The sequence below is a fragment of the Lepidochelys kempii genome, chromosome 4 (genome assembly GCF_965140285.1).
Source record: "Lepidochelys kempii isolate rLepKem1 chromosome 4, rLepKem1.hap1, whole genome shotgun sequence".
NCBI lineage: Eukaryota > Metazoa > Chordata > Testudines > Cheloniidae > Lepidochelys > Lepidochelys kempii.
This window is the reverse complement of record NC_136383.1, coordinates 17,696,025-17,714,282: the sequence shown is the minus strand read 5'-3', so window position 1 is coordinate 17,714,282 and position 18,258 is coordinate 17,696,025. Positions and strand designations below refer to the sequence as shown.

At 38.3% G+C, this 18,258-nt stretch overlaps 1 protein-coding gene across 9 annotated transcripts in view; it reads left to right on the top strand.

Moving 5' to 3' along the window:
* WDFY3 (WD repeat and FYVE domain containing 3) overlaps positions 1 to 18,258 on the top strand; it is a 262,135-nt gene that overhangs the window by 83,105 nt on the left and 160,772 nt on the right. For 8 of the 9 annotated variants that reach the window (XM_073340560.2, XM_073340559.2, XM_073340566.2 and 5 more), the window contains 4 exons: positions 21 to 213; positions 3,782 to 3,968; positions 12,751 to 12,917; positions 16,680 to 17,147. In XM_073340560.2, coding sequence (XP_073196661.2) covers positions 21 to 213; positions 3,782 to 3,968; positions 12,751 to 12,917; positions 16,680 to 17,147 — 1,015 coding nt within the window. Of the gene's footprint in view, positions 1 to 20; positions 214 to 1,594; positions 1,713 to 3,781; positions 3,969 to 12,750; positions 12,918 to 16,679; positions 17,148 to 18,258 lie in introns of those variants that run through there. The other variant, XM_073340567.2, reaches the window with a different exon arrangement.

Genomic DNA, 18,258 nt, shown 5'->3' with positions numbered 1-18,258 from the left:
TGAATGCCTTATTGTTTCAGATCCTAGTAAAATTGTGCAGTTTTGTGTCCCCGGCAGAAGAACTGGCTCAGAAGGATGATCTCCAGCTTTTATTTAGTGCAATAACCTCATGGTGCCCTCCCTGTAATCTGCCTTGGAGGAAGAGTGCAGGGGAAGTACTAATGACCATATCGCGTCATGGCCTTAGTGTCAATGTAGTGAAATACATTCATGGTGTGTATCTTAAAGAGATACTGTTTTTATTCTTTTGTTCCAGTTTATGTATTACTTCCTTCATCCTGTAGTTTCTGTATGTAATATAGCAAAAACTAATGTACTTAGGAATATTTAAGAATATTTGTGTACATCTGTAGACTTAAGGTTAAAATAATGTCATCAGAATTGTTCTGTAATAAGATTAGAGAGGTTCTTGTACATAAACCAACTTCCCATGGTGTCATCTGAGGTTTTTTTCCACACCTCAGTTTAATGTTGCAGAGCACAGGTTCTCAAATGTTTTCACAGTGTGGAACATGTTAGTGAAGAGGGTGCTTACATGAAAAAGTAATATTAAGAAGCTATTTGTGATTATTGTAACTGGTGCTGGTGGCATCAGTTTCTGAGGGGTGGCTCCTATTTATCACCTGCTTTTTGATGTAGCAGTAGCCCCTTGTGGAGGCAGGCAGGCTAGGTGTCTCTCATTTCCAGCTGGTGTACAGCCACTCTACTTTTAAATAAAGTCCCTGGACATCTGTGAACTCAGCTGGACACAAGGAGTGGGAACCAGTGCCCTGTGTTCTGCAGGCTCTGTCTGAACATTCAGAGAGATCCATGAAAGCTGCTGCCGTAAGGTGAACAGTGCATTATTTAAAACAACCAGTGTAATCTCACCAACAAACAAATATGGAGAGAGTATTCAGATACATCCAGGTAATGAGGCAAAGTCATATCTTTTTTTGGCCTTGTCTGAGATAAGCAGCACAAATAATAGCTCTGTTGCCCATGGAAGTATAACTTCTTCAGGTGGTTCCATTGCGTAAGTCGTGATTTCCATGGTTTTGCACACCATCTTCACGTTATCCCTAATGGATCTTCAAATGGCAATGTTTGTGACCAGCAGTGATTGCTATTAGCCCATCATATAACAGATATGGAATTTGTCAGACCAAGCCATAAAGATTCTCCACCCAGTAGATAGATTAACATGCATGGCAGCAGCTTTGAATGCAGATGAACTAGGCAGAAGGATTGACACATGTATTCCCAACATTGAGCTGGTGCATTTAAAAAAACAAACAAAAAAACACTAGTTAGTAGTATAAAAGTACATACTGGTTCTGCCAGGGTTCATCATTTAAATTATAGGGAGTAGCTCTCAAATGCGATAATCTTTTAAAATAAATTAAACTTTTAAATTGGGGTGGGAGAGGCAGGCACAGCATCTTTTAGCAATCTGTAACATTAAGTTGGTTGTGAATATTCCCTGGAGAACGTCTTCTTAAGACTCTCTGTGAAATTGTGCTGGCAGCTTTTCAAATATGTAACCCTGCTTCCATATATCCCATGCAACACTACAGGAAGTTTGGTCTACAAATGTTTCTCACGCTAGCCATTCACAAATTACAGAAGACTCCCAACTCAGCCTAAAAAGAAAACAAAAAACCAGAACCAAATGAGTTCCTGATTTTGCTTTCAAAGACAAAAAATAAGTAAGGAGCCTAATGGCAACAGTGGTAAGCATTTTCAAATATGACTTCAAAGGGGGGACAATTGTTCCCAATTACATCCGTAATGTATCTTTTTGGTGAATGTGGCAGGAAAAGAAGATGTCTAGTTTGTGATTGTACCAATGTCTGTTGTTTTACTGATAGCATGTTGCATGGTATAACCTGGTTGGCATATTAAGAGACACATTAATAGTGCAACAAGGAGTCCGGTGGCACCTTAAAGATTAACAGATTTATTTGGGCATAAGCTTTTGTGGGTAAAAAAACACTTCTTCAGATGCATCTGTTATATATCAATCAGACCACAGATCTGAAGAAGTGGTTTTTTACCCACAAAAGCTTATGCCCAAATAAATGTTAGTCTTCAAGTGCCACCGGACTTCTGGTTGTTTTTGTGTATACAGACTAACATGGCTACCCCCGATACTTGACACCATTGATAGTGTAGTGTTCTTTATCATTTAAATAATTAATCATGTATCAGCCTTAAAAAAACCAAAAGTCTCTACTGTCTCTTTTTGGAACCGAACCTGTTCATGACCATAAACCTGATTAAAAGATGACAGTGTCTCAGAAGGGAGTTACGTGATCTGTGGTCTGTCTGATATATAACATTTTGTGTAATGTCATCCAAGATAATGCTTTAAGGAACGTTCTTTCTGAATGCCTGTTTTGAAAATCCACACTGCAGCTAGGAGAGAGAGATGGATGTTGCAGCTTGACTCGCAGTTTGGGCTTTCAAGCCCTCCTGCCTCCTTGGGTCTGAGCTCTGATGGCTAGCCCAAGCATCCATCAGAGCCACAATGTTCACACTGCTATTTTTTGTGTGCTACCTGGCGCTCAGCTAGTGTGAGTCTGTCTACCCAAGTTGGGAGGCTCTTTCCCAGCTGCAGTGTAGATGTACCCACCTAGGAAGATATTCTGTATCTGCCAGGTGATGGTGAGCTAAGAATTGGCTAACTGAAGCAAGGCACGTGAAATAAAGAATGCACCCATAAATCTAGCCACAAATATGGGGCAGCTGTTGGTCAAGTTTTCTCCATGTGACAAGTGAATATGGATTAATAATACCCAGTTCTATGTCACTGCAGGATGGGAGCTGAAATAAGACTTATTGCCCTGTTTGTGTTCAAGGATCCTTAGCCATGCAGAAGGTCCAGCCACACTATTTCCCTGCCAGAATAGCAATATGAAAGAAGACCTAGGATACCGTATCCAAGCATATTGCAAAAGACAACACTAAGGGTTTTCTCTAGAGTCAGTAAAATAGTAAAAAGTGTTTTTTAACAACCTAGAGGAAGGAAGATATTTTATAATTTATTGTAATTTGTCAGGGTTTTTTTCCTTTAACATTTTACTTCAGAATAGTAAATTCAATCTTTGTTTTATTTTCATTATATTAAAATTTAAAGTGCAAATAAATGAAATGTATGCTGGGCCCCTTCTGGATTTAGCTTCTGGGAATAAGTGTGTAATGGTTTTTATCAACATGCTTGGTATTTAACCTCTTGATTAATCGACTTTTACTTTCTAAAGAGAACTGCTTCCTTGGACAGTTCGATGGTTTTGATAAATGCTATATGGAGCTGTTAAACATTTTAAAGGGGCTTCATTAAAAGTCATACTTCTCTTTTGAAATTTTCTATGTTGTAATATGTAAGATTATTTTGACTAAAGGGGATTCAAGTGAAAAATAAATTGCTCTATTTTAATGCGTATAGTCAATTTCACTTTATTCTCTGTAGTGTCTGTTAGTTAGGATTTCCATACAGCAATAGGAGGGAGAAAAATATTCACCTATTCTTTAAATATAAGAAAATGTGATTGTAAGACAAAAGTGAAGGGTGTGGGGAGAGAGATGGGGGAGAGTTAACAGGACTAGAGTTCAGACATACCCTGAAGCTGCTTCTGAAACTGGCTCAATTTCAAGCTCAGTGTCCCTTTAAATATTGTGTGATGATAAACTGTTACAGTAACTGTTACTTCATTTCTAAGCATATTTTAGAAATCAGAAATGATGCTTTTAAATATGTATAATGATGGGGGAAAACTGTTTCTTAATTGTGTCCTTACAGAAAAAGAATGTTTGTCCACCTGTGTTCAGAACATGCAGCAATCTGATGACCTTTCTCCCCTAGAAATAGTTGAGATGTTTGCTGGGCTTTCTTGCTTTCTCAAAGATTCCAGTGATGTATCACAAACACTGTTGGATGATTTTAGGATATGGCAAGGATATAACTTCCTCTGTGATCTCTTGCTAAGGTATGCAAATAATATTTTTTCTCAACAGATTCTCTAACAGATGGAGAGTATATTAATATACCTGAATCCATTTTTAGGATCTAACAAAATGCAGTGAGGATATTGTAAATGATAAGTTTATTCAAAACGGGGATAATGATCCTGACACTGTTATGGGAGTATGTCAAAGTGCTGTAACAGTGTCCACACGGGATGATACTGCATAGCAAGTTAGTGTGCTGTAGATTCACACTGTGGCTTGGTGCATGCTAACATCCCAGCCCTTAATTATAAGATGTTGTTATGGCATCTGTTAAAATCTTTACTAAAAAGTTTGGACAAGCCAGCAAGTTTTGGGATACACATTATGGCTTGTGCAAATTAGCTAAGCAAATAAAAGGCAGTAAACAAAAAAGTTAACAAATAATACATAAAATAGTTTTCTATTTCCTTTTCTGTGTGTTGCATTCCAGTTAATCTGCAATGATAGTAGAACCTTGCAAGACAGAAAGCTTTAACAGCAGAGTGCTGCCATGAAGGGTCTTGTTACTAAAACTTCATTTTTTTTACAAAATAAACTATACTAATTTTATTAGTACATTAGAAAGTATTGTCATAAAACTAAAATTGTCTACATGAACAACATTTTATTAGGAAGCATTCTATATGCTTTTATTTGTTTTCATATGCTCAGTTAGAAAATTCAGAAATCAGTAATGGCTCCTGCAGTTGCAAACCATCTCTATTTGTTTTGAAGGCAAGCTCCACCTATTGTGCCAATCTGTGTGGAAGTTCAGATTGTAAGAAGCATGTATTGCCATAAAAAAGCCAAATCTATTTGAAAATGAAAGCTACAATTTTCAAACTTGGTGCCTGAAGTTAGGCACTAAAATCCAGAATTGTGAACCTAAATAACTGTCCTAATGTTCAAAGGTGCTAAGCAGCCAAGCTCCAGTTGATTTCAGTAAAAGCTGTAGATCAGGGATCGACAACCTTTGGCATGCGGCCCATCAGGGTAATCCGCTGGCGGGCCGTGCGACATTTTGTTTCCATTGACTCTCCGCAGGCACGGCCCCTCGCAACTCCGAGCGGCAGCGGTTTGCCGTTCCTGGCCTGGGAAGCAGCAGCCAGCACGTCCCAAAAGTTGTCAGCCCCTGCTGTAGATGCTAGCACCTCACTAAATCAGGCCCGTTATTTTAGGTACTTACGTAGAGATATAGTTCTCAAGCTTTTGGCACCCAAAATGACAATTTTGACTGAAGTTTTCAGTTACATTGGCTGTTTCTGCTGCATGAACTTGGGCATCATGCAGAAGGTATAGCCTTGTTTGTGAAGTGTTTAGGCCCAATGAAAGAATCAAAAAGCTGTCTACCCTGCACCAATGCTGCTAACTTTATGCCTTATGATTGTTCTTCTAGTGTAAATGTTGCTTTTGAAAATGTCTGATCTCTTCCTTTTAACCTCTCACATTAGCAGTATCACAAAATTAATCATTTTCAGTAGATTCAGTCATAAACAGAGTCTTAGAAAAGCCCATTGCAATTAAAAACTTTCTTCTAGAATATACTTAATTTTCAGTGAAACTGAAGTGCAGTTACATCAGGAAAAGATTACATAAAAATAGCAGCATCTTATTCAATAGATTTGTCTTTCTTCCTTGTGTATATTGTCACATCTGCGTTCTTTTCTAATTAAAATAGCATTTTAAATAATTTTTGCTTGTTAGCGCTGCAGAGCTAGTGAAGTTGTGACAAAGAGAGGTGGATACTTTCTGGCTGGCACACCAGAAGTGTTTGCCCGTTTTTATTATGAGTCTTTATTCATGGTGTTATGATACCTAGAAAAAAAACTCAGATTGACTGTTAGATTCCACAATGAATTTTCAGTACTGATAACTTATTTCTTTGCTTTCTAAACTGAGCTAACTTGATAAGGAAGTCACTGAAACAAAATACATGTTAACAACCCCAACCTCCTCTTGTGATGCTATTAAATATCATTTTTCAGTGTAAACCACACTTTTAGATTGTGATCATTTTCCTTTTGAAAAGGAACTTCAGAAACAGCAAGCCTCTTTCTGCTTGACCATACGTTCTCTATCTGGTCCTGATTATGTGATAGGGTTCCACGGTCACTGATGCTTCTGATCTCTAGTCTTAACACAATGACGCTGCAGCTTGTTCCTGTATAAGAGGTATGGTTTGGAGATCTCTCTTGTGACTTTAGTCTACTCAGGTTCTGGAAATAGTGCCTTTGTTGGATCATAAGGCTTAGTTTCTGAAGAAGGCGAGCAACTAAGCCACATTTTCTTTTCAACTTTTTATAGTCATGAATCACGGAAAACTTTAGAATCACTGCTACCACCTGATCTATGGTGTCTTCCTGAAATTTTTGTTCGGTGGAGGAAAATAGTCTGAAAATATTTCATTTTAGAGAAATTTGATAGCTTGAATAAGAGCGGATTAATAAAACAGGTAAACTAGAATCCCAGAACAGTGAAGAATAAATGAAAAGCTTTGCTTTCTTCTGTAATACAGTTGGGGTGAGAGAGATGGTCTGTATTCTTTTTTATTTGTGTGTGGTCTAACAGGAGAATGAGTTATGTTTTTATTTTTAAATTGTTAGCATTAACCATTATTGAAATTAAACAATGTAACTTCTACCCTCTTACATCTTGCATTAAAAGAGAAAATACTATAATTAGGAACAAGTATCTGGGGGTCAAGTGTCCGACGAAGTGGGTTCTAGCCCACGAAAGCTTATGCCCAAATAAATCTGTTAGTCTTTAAGGTGCCACCAAACTCCTTGTTTTTATAATTAGGAACAATGATCCTAAAATAATTATTAATTATTAACTTAAACTCCAAGATACATTTCTGTTGTTGAGGTGCAGTAGTGACTGTTACTGAGGGCAGGTCTACACTACAGACCTATATCTGTATAACTACATCACACCCCAGAGCAACATAGTTATACTGACACAACCCCCTGCGTAGACAGTGGTGTATCAATGGGAGGGCTTCTCCCACAACACAGTTACTGCCTCTTGGGGAGGTGGATGAACTATATCGACGGGAGAATCTCTCCCATCAGCATAGTCATGTCTACCCCTTTGAAAATTTAGTAAGAAAATTGCAAATTTCTTTAATGGCAACATATTTAGACATATGTCTGTTGTTTAGTTTCATGCTTCTAGAATTAATTTTTAAATGTCTTTATGAAATAAATGCTTTTGTTCTACAAGAGATGGAGCTCAATGCTAGAAGTATGGGCAAAACCCTGTGTTATGCAAGAGGACAGATAGTTTAATCATAATGTTTCCTCATAAGTTTAAAATTTCTGAATCTCTGAGAAAGCTTTAGATGTTTTCTGTGCTTGAGGTTGTTACGGTTTGCTCAGTAGTGCAGTTTTTTTTCCTACTGGTAAATAATGAAGAGAGACTGCAACTTCTAAATATTTTCTATTTAGCCATTATATCTCAACTTTAGTAAGGCTTTTGATGTTGGCTCACATAATGACCTTCTCAGACGCAAACTCAGGAAATATAGCCTAGAGAAATCTACTATAATCTGGGTGCACTGGTTGGAAAATAGAACTCAGTGTTTATCAATGGTTCAAAGTGGAAGGGCATATTCAGTGGGGTCCCTCAGGGATGTGTCCTGGGTCCAGTTATATTCAGTATCTTCATAGGTGATTTAGATAATGGCATAGAGAGCGCACGTATCAAGTTTGTGGACAATACCAAACTGGGAAGAGTTGCAAGTGCTTTGGAAGACAGAATTAGAATTCAAAATGATCTTGAAAAGGTGGAGAAATAATCTGAAATAAATAGGATGAAATTCAATAACGACAAATGCGAAGTACTGAGCTTAGGAAGGAATACTCAATTGCATGAATACAAAATGGGAAATAAGAAAAGGAGTACTTGTGGCACCTTAGAGACTAACCAATTTTTTTGAGCATAAGCTTTCGTGAGCTACAGCTCACTTCATCGGATGCATACTGTGGAAAGTGTAGAAGATCTTTTATACACACAAAGCATGAAAAAAATACCTCCCCCCACCCCACTCTCCTGCTGGCAATAGCTTATCTAAAGTGACCACTCTCCTTACAATGTGTATGATAATCAAGGTGGGCCATTTCCAGCACAAATCCAGGGTTTAACAAGAACGTCTGGGGAGAGGGGGGTTAGGAAAAAACAAGGGGAAATAGGTTACCTTGCATAATGACTTAGCCACTCCCAGTCTCTATTCAAGCCTAAGTTAATTGTTTCCAATTTGCAAATGAATTCCAATTCAACAGTTTCTCGCTGGAGTCTGGATTTGAAGTTTTTTTGTTGAAGAATTGCAACTTTCATGTCTGTAATCCTGTAACCAGAGAGATTGAAGTGTTCTCCGACTGGTTTATGAATGTTATAATTCTTGACATCTGATTTTTGTCCATTTATTCTTTTACGTAGAGACTGTCCAGTTTGACCAATGTACATGGCAGAGCGGCATTGCTGGCACATGATGGCATATATCACATTAGTGGGTGTGCAGGTGAACGAGCCTCTGATAGTGTGGCTGATGTTATTAGGCCCTGTGAAGGTGTCCCCTGAATAGATATGTGGGCACAGTTGGCAACGGGCTTTGTTGCAAGGATAAGTTCCTGGGTTAGTGGTTCTGTTGTGTGGTATGTGGTTGCTGGTGAGTATTTGCTTCAGGTTGGGGGGCTGTCTGTAGGCAAGAATTGGCCTGTCTCCCAGGATTTGTGAGAGTGTTGGGTCATCCTTCAGGATAGGTTGTAGATCCTTAATAATGCGTTGGAGGGGTTTTAGTTGGGGGCTGAAGGTGACGGCTAGTGGCGTTCTGTTATTTTCTTTGTTAGGCCTGTCCTGTAGTAGGAGACTTCTGGGAACTCTTCTGGCTCTATCAATCTGTTTCTTCACTTCCACAGGTGGGTATTGTAGTTGTAAGAATGCTTGATAGAGATCTTGTAGGTATTTGTCTCTGTCTGAGGGGTTGGAGCAAATGCAGTTGTATCGCAGAGCTTGGCTGTAGACAATGGATCGTGTGGTGTGGTCAGGGTGAAAGCTGGAGGCATGTAGGTAGGAATAGCGGTCGGTAGGTTTCCGGTATAGGGTGGTGTTTATGTGACCATTGTTTATTAGCATTGTAGTGTCCAGGAAGTGGATCTCTTGTGTGGACTGGACCAGGCTGAGGTTGATGGTGGGATGGAAATTGTTGAAATCACGGTGGAATTCCTCAAGTGCTTCTTTTCTATGGGTCCAGATGATGAAGATGTCATCAATATAGCGCAAGTAGAGTAGGAGTGTTAGGGGACGAGAGCTGAGGAAGCGTTGTTCTAAGTCAGCCATAAAAATGTTGGCATACTGTGGGGCCATGCGAATACCCATAGCAGTGCTGCTGATCTGAAGGTATACATTGTCCCCAAATGTAAAATAGTTATGGGTAAGGACAAAGTCACAAAGTTCAGCCACCAGGTTAGCCTTGACATTATCGGGGATAGTGTTCTTGACGGCTTGTAGTCCATCTTTGTGTGGAATGTTGGTGTAGAGGGCTTCTACATCCATAGTGTCCAGGATGGTGTTATCAGGAAGATCACCGATGGATTGTAGTTTCCTCAGGAAGTCAGTGGTGTCTCGAAGGTAGCTGGGAGTGCTGGTAGCATAGGGCCTGAGGGAGTCTACATAGCCAGACAATCCTGCTGTCAGAGTGCCAATGTCTGAGATGATGGGGCGCCCAGGATTTCCAGGTTTATGGATCTTGGGTAGTAGATAGAATATCCCAGGTTGGGGTTCCAGAGGTGTGTCTGTGCGGATTTGATCTTGTGCTTTTTCAGGAAGTTTCTTGAGCAAATGCTGTAGTTTTTTGGTAACTTTCCGTGGGATCAGAGGGTAATGGCTTGTAGAAAGTGGTGTTGGAGAGCTGCCGAGCAGCCTCTTGTTCATATTCCGACCTATTGATGATGACAACAGCATCTCCTTTGTCAGCCTTTTTGATTATGATGTCAGAGTTGTTTCTGAGGCTGTGGATGGCATTGCGTTCCGCACGGCTGAGGTTATGGGGCAAGTGATGCTGCTTTTCCACAATTTCAGCCCGTGCACGTCGGCGAAAGCACTCTATGTAGAAGTCCAATCTGCTGTTTCGACCTTCAGGAGGAGTCCACCTAGAATCCTTCTTTTTGTAATGTTGGTAGGGAGGTCTCTGTGGGTTAGTATGTTGTTCAGAAGTATGTTGGAAATATTCTTTGAGTCGGAGACGTCGAAAATAGGATTCTAGGTCACCACAGAACTGTGTCATGTTCGTGGGGGTGGAGGGGCAGAAGGAGAGGCCCCGAGATAGGACAGCTGCTTCTGCTGGGCTGAGAGTATAGTTGGTTAAGTTAACAATATTGCTGGGTAGGTTGAGGAACCATTGCTGTGGCCCTTTGTGGCATGTAGTAGTTTAGAAAGTTTAGTGTCCTTTTTCTTTTGTAGAGAAGCAGAGTGTGTGTTGTAAATGGCTTGTCTAGTTTTAGTAAAGTCCAGCCATGAGGAAGTTTGTGTGGAAGGTTGTTTTTTTATGAGAGTATCCATTTTTGAGAGCTCATTCTTAATCTTTCCCTGTTTGCTGTAGAGGATGTTGATCAGGTGATTCCGCAGTTTCTTTGAGAGCATGTGGCACAAGCTGTCAGCATAGTCAGCGTGGTATGTAGATTGTAATGGATTTTTTACCTTCAGTCCTTTTGGTACGATGTCCATCTGTTTGCATTTGGAAAGGAAGATGATGTCTGTCTGTATCTGTACAAGTTTTTTCATGCAGTTAATAGATTTCCACTCCATACGGCTAAATGCAGTGCCTTGCATAATGACAGGTTTCAGAATAACAGCCATGTTAGGACTACCTAGGAAGGAATATACAGAAAAGGATCTATGGGTTATTGTGAATCTCAAACTAAATGAGAGTCGTCAATGTAACACTGTTGCAAAAAATAGCTAACATAATTCTGAAATGTAGTAACAGGAGTGTTATAAGCAAGGCATGAGAAGTAATTTTTCCACTCTAATCAGCACTAAAAAAACTGCAACTGTGTACAGTTCTGGGCACCACACTTTGGGAAAGATGTGGGCAAACTGGAGAAAGTCCAGAGGAGAGCAACAAAAGTTATTATAGGTGTAGAAAATATGACCGACCAGGAAAGATTGAAAACAATGGGTTTGTTTAGTTTGGAGAAGAGAAGACTGAGGGGGCATGATGATAGTTTTCAAATAAGTAAAAGGTTGTTATAAATAGGAAGATGATAAATTGTTCTCCTCCTTATCCACTGAGGACAGGCAAAAAGCAATGGGCTTAAATTGCAGCAAAGGGGAATATAGGTTAGATATTAGGAAAAACTTCGCAACTGTAAGGGTAGTTACACACTGGAACAAATCACCTAGAGAGGTTATGGAATCTCTGTCATTGGTGGTGTTAAAAAATGGGTTAAATACCTTTCAGGGACGGTCTGTAATATTTAGTCCTGCCTCAGTGCAGAGTACTGGAACAGATGACCTATCGAGGTCTCTTCCTGTCTCACATATCTGTGATTCTGTGATTATTTTTCATTTAGGAGCAATGTAACAGACAAAATGTATTGAAAGGATGATGCCTAGTGTTTTTGTCATTGTTACAAACAAGTTAAAAGACTGGTCATGTGGGTTATAAATATAAATTGCTGAAATGAAAGTTTACATTGCACTACAGTAGAACCTTAGAGTTATGAACACCAGGGTTACGAACTGACCAGTCAACCACAGACCTCATTTGGAACTGGAAGTACACAAATTATGCAATAGCAGAGACCAAAAAAACAAAACAAAACCCAACACAGTGCAGTACTGTGTTAAACATAAACTACTAAAAAAAATAAAGGGAAAGCAGAATTTTTCTTTTTCATAGTAAAGTTCCAAAGCTGTATTAAGTCAAGTTGTAAACTTTTGAAAGAACCATAACATTTTCTTCAGAGTTAAAAACATTTCAGAGTTATGAACAACCTCCATTCCCAAGGTGTTCGTAATTCTGAGGTTCTACTGTATATTGTGATTATTTTTAGGATACATTATTTTGTTTTCATCCTAAAGCTGTCCTCGGTTCTTTGGTCCCTAATTATGCTGAGCCTTTTGCACTCTGAAGATTTATACCTTTTTTTTTTTTTACAGTAACTGAATATAATAAAATACCTGTGTGTACAAATGTTGTTAGTAGTTATATTGTTTATTATATTCTTTGTATGGTAATATTTTTTTATTACAAAGAACTGCATTTCAGAGAGTTTTTATGTAAAGACTTCTGCAGTTCCCTTCTGCTAAATGTGTACTTATGAAGTTTTGTATGTCGCACGGCTGTCTTTGAAGTACTACTTTTATGTATTTACTCTGTGTCTTATTTCCTCATCTGTAAAATGATGATACTTCCTTTCCTTTCATGCCCCCTGTTGACTTGTCTGGTTAGTATTTTTTGGGTCAGGGATAACCTTTTACTATGTGTTTAGCATATTGAAGCCCCATCTCAATCTGATTTCCAAATGCTACCATAATACAAATAATAATGTTTAATCAATTGAATGCTGTTAAAACTTAGAAGAAAGTTTAAAATGTGGTGAACTCTAGCCTTTGGCTTCAGAATTCTAGGTCACTAAATCTGTGCCTCTAAAATTAACATCTCTCCTTAATTTAAGAAAAACCAAAACTAACTAAATAAACCTCAAATGAGTTTGAGTGGATGGTTTATGTTAAAGTGAGTATGTGCTAATGTGAGTTGTTGTACTGTATGTTCTTTAGATTAGAACAGGCAAAAGAGGCAGAATCCAAGGATGCTTTGAAGGATTTGGTTAATCTGATAACTTCCTTGACAACATATGGTGTCAATGAATTAAAACCAGCTGGTATTACCACCGGGGCACCTTTTCTGTTGCCTGGATTTGCAGTCCCACAACCTGCAGGCAAAGGTGAGTTTACTGTTTGTATCACACAGAGCAGAAGTTTTATTGGGGGAGAAATGTCTGGTACGCTACAGAAACCATTTACAGTTCATGTTTCTTCTAACATCAGCAATTAAATACTGACTTTAAAAGGTGATTTTGCTTAATTGCTAGTGTCCAGATGAAAATAAGGGAGGCAATTTCTCCTCATTTAGCTCCAAATGCTGAATCACCCCTCTACAAAGTACAAATTAAATAGATCCTCCAGGCAGATTTTAGGAGTTTGGACAGATATAATTTAAAGTGTGATTTTAATCTAATCTGGTGCAAAAGGCTTTGTGGATGCTGTTTTTAGTTGTTTTTGTTTTTTTTCAGTTTAAAGCAAGTTTATTTCATTTTAGCTTAAGTCAATTAGGGAAATGTATGCTAAACTGAAATCTCCTCTTAAACAGAAATAAATTGTCCACAGAGGGGTTAGTATCAGTTAGTATCAATATGAGTTTGGGTGAGGAGATGACATTTAAGAAGTAGCAGAAATTTAAAGGAATATTCCCTCTTCCCCCTATCTATTTATCTAGACCTAAATTGATTTTATAAACAGATTTAGTTAAACCAGTTCAACACCTTTGTGTGGACATTTAACCTGTTTAATGTCAGTTTAGTTTAATATTGATTTCTTATTCAATGAAGCTAAAATGATACACACCAGATTTAAATTGGTTTAAGAATGCCCACATCCGTTTTGCACTAGTTCAACTTGATTTAAAAACACACCTTTAGTTAGACTGGTGTAAATTCTTGTGTAAACAGAGCCTTAGAACCTTGGTGAGGAGTGGCTGAGAAGCTAATCTGGTCCAATTCAATTGTCTGTAAGTTTTAGTAAGACCTGGGACCCTGACAGGCCTCATACGTTAGTGAAGGTTAGGCTTGTGGATCCATCTAGCAGTAGATCTGCTAGTTACTCCATGTGTGGCTTGTCCCTTTCTGCCCAGCAGAGTAATTCCTGCTGTGTTTAATACTTCACATTTTCATGGAGGAGGGTCTTGCTTCTGGTGCTTGTGCTATGCCTATTCCCTGGATACAGTACTGTTTTTTCAGGTTCTGTAGCTGTCGATCTTCCTTGCACAATTCATGAGCTGTCAATTAACTTTTCAACATCTTTCATTTTAAAACAATCATGAAAAGCTAGTAATTTAGAAGAGAAAAATTAATGTGTGACTTTGCAATGCAATATTGGTATTAATGCTCTCTATTGGATGCTTTATTGGATGAACAGAATAAACAGTTGTTGCATATTACATTTCAAAAGGTTCTGTTTTCAGCCTTCAAGGAAAAAATGAAATGTGGCATTAAAATACTTTGACGGGTTTCAGAGTAGCAGCCGTGTTAGTCTGTATTTGCAAAAAGAAAAGGAGTACTTGTGGCACCTTAGAGACTAACCAATTTATTTGAGCATGAGTCTCTAAGGTGCCACAAGTCCTCCTTTTCTTATTAAAATACTTGTGAGTTTTTTTTAAATCAAGTGACTAAAGGAGCGTAACAAATGAAGATAGTATTCAGTGCAAACATTATAAATCTGCGTGCTGTCTCTCTTTTTAAAAATCTAAAAACCAATTACAGGTTGATTAAAACAAATGTTGTTTTCAATTAGTATTTGAAAATAAAACTTTATCAGGCTATCTGAAGATCAATGATGTATATAATGCATAGTAGTTTCAGTTTTTATTTTTAGAAGATTTTGTGAAGTTCTTTTGGAACTGAATTGTAATGGATGCCGCACTGTTGGATTTCAGTCTCATACTTGAGATTCAAAGCCACAGCTTTCAAACTAAAGATGGCTTCATACTATGGAACTCTTCACAAAAAGCTGCAAGTGTTTGATTACATTGTTTTAAAGTTGTTTTGTACATTCTATAGCCTTTACTTAGATAATTTAGTCCATGCCATGGTACAGATGTTACTAAAAAGGTTAATTGGCTTTCTCAAATTGTTACCGTTAATTTACTACTATCTAATTCCTTTTTAATTTTTTCCCATCCCCTCTCAAACATCCCCACCCTGCACGAGAAAACCTGTTAGAAGGCCAATAGTAGTATGTAGGCTTTTAGTGCAGACCAGTATAATCCTGTGTATGATAGGTTAGACTACATGACAAGTATTGTGTTACACAAATTTAACACAGTTTTTGAAAGTGTTTGCAGCAATTATATCTTCTGTGACCACAGTGTACTCTGATGATTGGACTAATGAGAGTATTATAGCATTAGAGAGGTATCCATGCAGTGCAAAACTATTAATGGCAAGAAAAATGTTTTCAAATATTGCAGATGTTGGCTCACATTTTGCATTTTTTAACCTTGACTATATCACAAAACTCACTCATGAATGGGGGTATACTTTCAATATCTATAACCATTTGGATATGGAGGTTGAGGGCTTTATACTCTTTTCCTCATCCTTCTGTACCCAGATATAAGACCGAGAAACTATCCTGTTTTTCTGCAAGTGATTGTCCATGTACATATTCTGCATATGTGCATATGCTCAAGGATTCATGAAACTACAGACATATAATTGTGCCACAGAATTTCCCCATGTCGACAAAACCTTAGCTTGTTTGTGGTTGGTCTCACCAAACACTATAATTCTGTCACCACTGAGGGAAGTCTAACCCATGTTGCCAGGACCAGCTCCCAACACTGAGATAATATGAATCGAAAACAAGTTAATTGTACCAAGTGCCTGTACCGTCAGTTCAAAGCTCAAGGTGTTTGCACAATGCGAACAGCACAATTGCGTCGAAGGCCAAAAGTGCCTGTGATCGGCTTATGACTATTAATTCCACATCCCCTCTTAACCAGCCATACAGCAAATAACCCCATGCCAACTTATGGCCCTCTGCGACAATAACCACAAAGGAAAAAAAAGTAGAAGGAAATAGATTTTTTGCAGCAGGAAAGAGCGGATTAAAAGAGGACGCTCTCTGTCTGTTGCTCTTACTTTAAAGGAGGGCATTTTGTTGGCCATCCAATCCCAGCTCTTGAAAGAATCTCTGGGAATCGAGCAAGAATAGCCTTCCTAAAGGAGGGCCACCACTGGCTGGCAGCATCTGTAGCCCACCCATGAATGTAATGCCAAACCCCCTGGTCCTGAAATATGGTCTAACTCTCTTTGTTCCACAAGTGACTTCCAAACTGTTCCGAGGTGGGGGAAGTTAAAAGAATGTGCATGTTACTGAGCTTTAATTTGGTCAACACTTTTTTGTTTTGACTGACATTACTACTTGTGATGTTATTGGGTGGTTGTTGGTGAGGGGGAGCTGCTGCATATCGTTCCAATCTCAGTCTGAGTTGGTGCAAAGTTTTCCATTATGGATCAAACAGTGCTTTTCAAAGAAGTAAATTTCCTACCTCAACTATTACCCGTTCAGATTTTTAATTGCTTAAATTGCATTTAGATTTTTTCATGTTCATTTACCCTTTGATCATTTAAAATACTATATCTTTAAGTTGTTACACATGCCAAAGTTTATTTTCAAAAAGAGATGCCATCTTAAGCAACAATAAATAATAGATCTTTCCATTCAGAATTGTGAAATAAGTAGAATTGTGAAATAAGTTCCTTTAAAGGATGTCTTAGTGTGTTCTTGCTTTTTGAAAAATCCATATTAGTAGAATTTGTTTCTACTTGTTGGGCTACAGAGAACAAATTGTTTGTTTAATTCATACTTCTCCCATAATGCAAATGAGTATAAAGAATTCTGTTTTTCCCCCTTGTTTCCTATTGTAGGTCATAGTGTGAGGAATATTCAAGCTTTCTCCGTCCTTCAGAATGCATTTTTGAAAGCAAAAACTAACTATCTTGCACAAATTATTCTGGATGCCATTACAAATATTTACATAGCGGACAATGCCAACTACTTCATCTTGGAATCACAGCACACCTTGTCCCAGTTTGCAGAGAAAATTTCCAAACTTCCAGAAGTGCAGACCAAATACTTTGAGATGCTGGAGTTTATTGTCTTCAGCTTGAATTATATTCCTTGTAAAGAACTGATTAGTGTCAGCATCCTCTTAAAGTCCAGCACCTCTTACCAGTGTAGCATCATTGCAATGAAAACACTTCTTAAGTTCACCCGTCATGACTACATCTTTAAGGATGTCTTCAGGGAGGTGGGGCTTCTGGAAGTGATGGTAAACCTTTTGCACAAATATGCAGCCCTTTTGAAAGATCCCACTCAGGCTCTCAATGATCAAGGTAGAGTGTTTTCTTTGTTTTTGTTTATGTACATGTTTTTGGATGGTTAAGGAGACTAGTGTTGGGTAGCAGGGGCTAGTTCTGGTTAGTTGGGCCACCTGGGTTCTGTTCTCAGCACTGCCAATGAATTACTATGTGATGTTACGAAGCTCACTTAAACTCTCTGTGCTTGTTTTCTTATGTAAAATTATGGTAATGTTTATCCACCTTTAGAAAGTGCTTTAAGGTCCTCTAATGAAAGGTACTATATAAGTGTGAAGTATTTATTAAAAATATATAATAGCTGGAGTTTTCTACTTTAAAAAAAACATATTTAATGTAACATTTTTAAGTTATTCTAGTACACGGCAAAAATTAACAAGTGGGAAATGCCATCTGTATAATTATATATTGATTATATATTGGCTTTCATCCCAGTTATCGCAGTAGTTTACAATGTGGATCTAACCTAGTAAAGTACTCTTGAAGCACAGACCTTTATTCTTGCATGAAGTCCCAGTGATTCACTTTTTCTCCATGGGAGAGTAAGGGTCCATGTTTGCAGAGCCCTTTCAAGCTTTGTGGGGCTATATTGCTATAAACACACAAACAAATCTGTTCATCCATCTCAGGTATTGAACACCTCTCACCTGTGCCATGTAACAGTTTATGGTAACTTGATTGTGTTTTCTGGCTGAAACTATATTTTGCTTGTCTCCATTCAGCCTATGACATGTCTAATGAATTTTATGCATCTGTTGCCTGTGGCATCTCAGCATCTGATATCATGATAAACCTTTTTAAACTGCTCAGACCACACTAAGTAACCAGCAATAGTTCATAATCAAATACTTGATGAAAAAATCTGCCTTACACCATGTTGTAGAGTTTTGTTAATGTGCATGGTGGTGGCCTACTAGATGAAGTCCTGAGCCTGCAGCTCCCACTGAAAAACACTTCAGTTCTTAAGAGTTCTACGCTTGTGCAGGGTAGATTCACACCCCATCTTGCTGCGAACTAAATATTTGTTTGGATAAGCCCTGAGGAAAGTTAAGGTGACTTAACTAAAGGTGTGAAGTTAAAGCACATTAAATTCCAGTGTGCATGCCCTGTGGATTAAGCTAAAAGAAAC